This window comes from Apium graveolens, chromosome 9, assembly GCF_009905375.1.
Source record: "Apium graveolens cultivar Ventura chromosome 9, ASM990537v1, whole genome shotgun sequence".
NCBI lineage: Eukaryota > Viridiplantae > Streptophyta > Magnoliopsida > Apiales > Apiaceae > Apium > Apium graveolens.
This window is the reverse complement of record NC_133655.1, coordinates 10,533,914-10,540,818: the sequence shown is the minus strand read 5'-3', so window position 1 is coordinate 10,540,818 and position 6,905 is coordinate 10,533,914. Positions and strand designations below refer to the sequence as shown.

Here is a 6,905-nt window from a genome sequence, read left to right as displayed (position 1 = left end):
TTACGCAGCAAAGTTGCTCAGACCAAAATAACCATTACCATATCCGTAACCAGGGACATGAGAAGCAGGATCAATCTGATTAGGCTTAGCTTCAAACTGATTAAAGGCCCTGTGTCCATTAAAACCAAAAGGTGGCAAATTAGAATTTGCATTCTCAATCAAGATGCTATTAGCTTGATTGTTCACATTTTTCTTCAACGCTTCCATGCAGTCCTTCAATTGTTGAAGCTCATCAAATCCCATCTTTTCGACTGGAGATTCCCACCAAAACTGGCTCTGGCTAGCTTGCCTCATGTCATCAAGTGCCTCTCCTCTCTTCCTCTCACCCTCTAGTTCATTGAAAATCTGTGTGAGATGGAAGTTCAGCTCGCAAACAGTCATACTACGATGAGCTTCAACGAGATGGAGAGTGCTTGAGTTTGAAGGTGGAGGATTGCGACTAAAAAACCTATCAATTATACCTTCAACATTAGGATGTCCAAAGGAGAACACTTTTCCAGCTGGAGAAAAGACTATAATGGCAATCTCAACTCCACAAAGTGTACAGAGCTCACTTGCCTTCTTAAAAAGGCCTGATCGACGCTTTGAGAAGGTAACTTGCAGGTGATTCTTACTCTCTATTTTCGCAATCTTGATCTTTTGGCGGCCAATGCTGAACTTTTCGGCCATCTCTAAACAAGCTTTCAAGAACAGAAACCAAAAGAAAAGCAAATGGAGCAATGTTTATGTATGTTGAAGCTCTGATTTGTAGAGTAAAATCATTTGGTATTTATAAGAGGCTTGGCATTAACACTGAAAGCTGGCAAAAATTATAATCTCCTAATCTGTGTTAAGGGAATCAAACATATTGTTCCTGTGACAATATCAATGATTGGGGGGTTACAAAAATCTTATTTCTTAATGTATGGATATTACTAATATTCATGTTATTGCACATTTTTAAATCAAATTAAGCCAATAAATTTTGTTATTAAATACTTTTTGTAGCAAATTTGTTATTCTGCTGGTTGTAGCCACCATTCTCATTTTACTTAATCTAGTGAAAATTACCTTAAAATTCACATGAAAAAATAATTTGACAATATCTACGTATAAGTTAATTATTTAGCGTTTTGACTAAATTTTTTTGTGTGAATTACGTGTCAAAATTCGCTATTGTAATTTTCTTTTAAATATATTTTTCTTAGCGGAAAACATGATTTGCATAAAATTTTTAAGATATTACGATCCGTAAGACGTCAACGTATCAAATAATGGGCATAATCTATTTTTCATTTAAAATAGAATTATTACCATACAATAATATTGGCTAAAATAGGATGGAAATTTTGGTGCAATTTTAGTAAAACATGATAAAATTTCATTCCATTTCTGTCGAATTGAAGCGTAAGTGCCTTTTTAGGAGATATACAATGTGAACCAGACTAAGTTATCCTTGTGCTGGTGTTCAAATGTGGATTGGATTTGATTAAATTCATATTCATATTCATTTAAATTGTTGGATTGGATTGAGATTGGATCAATTTCAGATTTTTAATAGCGTAATTCATAAACAAATTCATTAGGATCTTCGATTATCGGATCGGACCACTGGATCCATTTAAATTTTTTGAGATGAATAATTTTAATTTAACATGGTTCAATAATAAAAAAAAAACTTAAGCACAAGAAACTATTTTAAGTTAGAGGTGTTGTGAAAATAATTTTTTTTTTGAAAATATGTGAAAATAGTTCAGTTTAAAATAATTATAAAATAAATACATAAAAGCAAAACATTGTAATTTCAGAAATATATGAATTAATTATATATGCCAATTTCAAAAATTAAAATAAAAAAAATGTTGTGAATTGTGAATAACTAAAATATTATGTATGAAAATAATTTGTGACATACATGATTCACTCATTTGAATATGATAACATGTGGTGTGTACAAGAAATTTTAATGTGATGAAATAATAGTTAATGTGAAAATACAATAAAATAACTTATAAAATTAGAATATCAATACATATAAATTAATTTTATTAATTGATTATAGTTAAATTTTATTTATATATATAAATAATTTATAAATGTATAAGTTTAGTAGTTCGGATGTGGTTTTTATCGACGAGTGAAAATCCATATCCACTTCTTAATGAATCGAATCCTTGTAAGATTGGATGGGAATAGAGCTGCAAATGAACAGAGCCGTTCGTGAACAAAACTCGAGATCGGCTCATTTAAGTGAACTCGGCTAGGCTCGTTTTCTTGAACGAGCCGATCGCGAACAAAAAAATAAGCTCAGATAATTAAACGAGCCGAGCCGAGTTTTTTAATATTCGGCTCGGACTCGGCTGGTTTAGCTCGGACTCGGCTCTAACTCGGTAACTCGGCTCAGATAATTTTTTTAAATATAACATATACTCCCTCCGTCCCTTTCAATTGTTTACATTTTTTAGAGAGTGGCCGACACGCATTTTAAGGTGCATATAAAGTATAGTTCTGTAATTTTTTTTACAATTTTATTTTTCTAAATAAAAATTAAAATATTCAACTTTTATTCAAAAAAAGAAAATTGTAAAAATAAGTTACATAACTATACTTTTTATGCACCTTAAAATGCGTGCCGGACACATCCCCACAAATGTAAACAATTGGAAGGGACTGAGGGAGTAATAAATATTTACTAATCACTTTTATAAAGATTTTAAATTTTTTTAATTAAAATTTAATACTAATTTTAAAGTATAATGATTAATGTTATAAAAATTCAATATATATTTTAACAATAAATAATTTAATTAATTTCATACATATCACTAGAGCTTGATTACTTTAACAAACAATTTCTAATTAAACTTAACACTAAATTTCAGCTCACACTTTTATTAGAGGGGTCTATGATAAAATCAACCAAAATTACAATTTCAAATAAATTAAAATAGTGAGTTCTTAAAATAAATTATAATATTTTTAGAAAAACATAAGATAATTTTTAATAATTTTATTTCTCAACCACTTAAATGGGCTTACTTCCTTTATTTTATTTTATATCTCGTTTCCAATCTAAAACAATTTAACTGAAATATCAAAAATTACTAAATTTTTGACAATCGACATCAACAATTTAAAAGTAATGTATAATTTCTAAAGTTATGAATGTCTCATTAATTTAAAATAAAAATAATTTTGTTCTTAAAACTCGACTAGTGAAAAAAATTGATAAGTGTAGAGTGTGAGTATATAATTGTAAGATGAAATTAGTATTTGATCTCCATAAAACTTATAAAGTTATAAATTATACCTTAAGCTTGGTCGATTAAAAAATATATGCGAACTATTAGTGAACAACTCGACTCGGCTCGAGTTCGGTTCGGCTCGGTTATTCGTGAGCAAACTCGTGTCCGGCTCGGCTCCTTTATAATCGAACCGATCGTAAACATTTTTTTCGGTTGGGTTTTTGAACTCAGCTCGGCTCGGTTCATTTTAAAAAAAATTATGCTCGGCTCGGCTCGGACAGAACTCGGCTCGGTTCTGTTCGTTTGCAGCTCTAGATGGGAAGGTGGGAGCAGAGCTGTTTTTGGAAGAAAGGGAGTTGAATACTACTAGTTTGTAACACCCCTTCTTAAAAATTAGAAGGAGGTATTACCTATCATAAACCTGCAAACAGAGCACTAATATATTTCTAAACAATAAATAAACAGTATAAAATCTCCAAAAATAATATTAAATCAACAACTGTCTAAACCAAAAATATAAATGTTAAAATCTCTAAATAAATAATTAAGTCTAGATATTGATAAAGTCCAAAATTTTAATCAATAAATGGGGTTGTTCCCCATAGCACCGTCCAAGATTTCCCCTATGCACCTACCGGAAAAAAATACGGCATGAGCCAAACGCCCAGTACGGATTTGGAATACAATTTATAAAACAGAAAATCAGAAATATATATTTCACAGCTTATAATAAAAAAATAATTTTGGGTTATGATATTTCATACCGAAATCAGAACGAATACAAATACACACATCATAGGGTACCTAATATGTGCAACGGAAGTGTCATGTCACTAGTACCGCAATGACATGGCTGTAGTACTCCTGTTAACTCGGTATACCCTAAATCACACTAAGGGTTCAAAATGAAAATATTCTCGCAAAATTTAAAAATCACATGAGAAAAATGATACAAATTTCCAAAGCAAGTGAGTGTCATAAATAATTTTTGAAAACCGCATACACAAATATCTAAATTTTCAAAATCAAATTTTAAAATAATTTTCGGAAATTAAAACGGTCAAAGCAAATATTAACGGAATGAACAGAAAGTAGAACAGAATGAATCAAATAAATATAATGGACAAGAGGAGTAACGGTGAATAAAAAAGGGACATAATCTGTACCTCGAATATCGCAACTAAAGTAATATCAAAATCTGCAAATGATGTGCTAAATCCCCGACCCGTGATCTAATTACAAAATTAAAATTTATAATTAATGTTTGTTGCTTCTTAATTTATTCAAAAATAATTTTTTTATCAATACACAACTATTCGGCTCCGAACTAGTACATTACATGTCCTCGAATTTAACACTAAAGAGACCAAATGTCATGTCATTATTACATTTATAATTATACAATTTGTTTAAACGAATGCACCTAACTACCACACTGCTTACTAATTTAATAATACATATACTTAAAATAGTTAGATTGCAAATTAACTACCATTGTTGACCTTTATTAAATAATTAATTATAAATTATGACACTAGTATAATTGGACTCACTAGTATAATTGGACTAAGTACATGTACACCAATTAAATTGTTTTAATGGTAAGTGGCATACATAAAATCAATTTAAATTATAACTAATAAATAAGTATATTGAAGTAGTGAAAAACCCTCACAAAATTTTAATTTTATATAAATAATTTAAATAACTTGAATCATCCAATTGCCACGCTATCATAGTCTAATCAACCGCAATTAAATAAAAGCTCACATATGCATAATCTAACTTAATAATTTTAAAGTAACATGAAAATTGGAATTGAAGCAGCAGATCTTGTGGATTAAACATATGTATAAATAAATAATATAATTCGCACTTGAATAATATAACATAAATAACATTATTATGGATACCAAAACTGAATGATAATAAAATACAACATGGTTTCTAGTTGACACTAATGACGTGATTTGACAACAAAGAAACAAGGATGGCCATAAAATTTATTACTAAATTTGTGTGTTGTGTGTGCTCTATCAACAATTGACAAGGTCACATGCGAAGTGCTTAGCTATATGACTAATTATAATAACAGGCAATAAAGAGTTACCTTATTCAATGAAAACAAACAAAAAAACTACTACAAGGCTCGATGACTCTGTTTTCCTCTAAGTCTTTATCCGCATGCTCTTCTAGGATTTTTCTTCTCTTTTCCTTTGCTTGCGTAAATTAAGAATGCCCGTGTGTTGATATATATATATATTACACAAGGTATCCTCTAACTATTAGAATTAGAATTATAACAACTAATTACTATTACTTTTATTTCTATGCTATTTAACAAATGAATTAAAATCACTTATTTTAATTTTAATTCAAATCTTATTATTATTATTATTATTATTATTATTATTATTATTAAATTCTCGGATATTACATATATACCCCCTAAATAGGATTCCGTCCCCAGAATTAAACAAAACTAAAAACTTGTACCTGAATCGAATAAATACGGATATTTCTCACAAATAGATTCTTCTAATTCCCAAATAGCTTCTCTCTCCGGATGATTTTTCCACAAAATTTTCACAAACGGAATGGCGTTCTTGCTCAAAATTCGCTCCTCTCAAGCTTCTTCCTCACAAGAAAGATCTTCTCTAATCTTATTCAATGGATACTAAATTACGTATAATGGATGATATTTATAGCCCCTCAAAATAGACACATAAAACACATTATGCACATGAGATAGTTGTGGCGGCAACGCAACTCTCTACGATACCAAAACATCAAAAGGTCCAACATATCTCGGACTAAGCTTTTCCCTCATACCAAAATGCTTGGAATATAACGGCAATACAGAGCTCATTCGCCTTCTTAAAAAGGCCAGATCGATGTTTGGAGAAGGTAACTTGCAGGTGATTCTTACGCTCTATTTTCGCAATCTTGATCTTTTGGTGACCAATGCTGGGCTTTTTTGCTATCTCTAAACAAGCTATCAAGAACAGAAACCAAAAGAAAAGCCAATGGAGCAATGTTTATGCATGTTGAAGCTCTGATTTGTAGAGTAAAATCATTTGCTATTTATAAGAGGCGTGACATTTACACTGAAAGCTGGCAACAATTATAATCTCCTAATCTGTTTTAAGGAAATTAAACATATTGTACCTGTGACAATATCAATGATTCGGGAGTTACAAAAATCTTATTTCTTAATGTATGGATATAAGTAATATTAGTGCTATTGCACATTTTTAAATCAAATTAAGCCAATAAATTTTGTTATTAAATACTTATTCTAGCGAATTTGTTATTCTGCCGGTTGTCACCACCACTCTCATTTTACTTAATCTAGTGAAAATTTCCTTAAAATTCACATGAAAAAATAATTCGACAATATTTACGTATAAGCTAATTATTTAGCAGTGTCTGTTTTGACTAAATTTTTTGCTGTGAATTACGTGTCAAAATTCGGTATTGTAATTTCCTTTTAAATATATTTTTCTTACCGGAAAACATGATTTGCATAAGATTTTTAAGATATTACGATCCGTAAGACGTCAATGTATCAAATAATGGGAATAATCTATTTTTCATTTAATAATATGGCCTAAAAGAATTTTTTGTTGGAGGAAGGTTCAATTTCTGAAAAATATGCTAACACCTCTTTATAGGAAGATA

At 29.9% G+C, this 6,905-nt stretch overlaps 1 protein-coding gene across 1 annotated transcript; it reads right to left on the bottom strand.

Annotated features, from left to right (window-relative positions):
* LOC141685002 (agamous-like MADS-box protein AGL62) lies at window positions 1-669 on the bottom strand. The gene has a single exon (XM_074490129.1). It carries the CDS (start codon window positions 667-669, stop codon window positions 1-3), a length of 669 nt encoding a protein of 222 aa, XP_074346230.1.
* Between the last annotated feature and the right edge of the window lie 6,236 nt (window positions 670-6,905).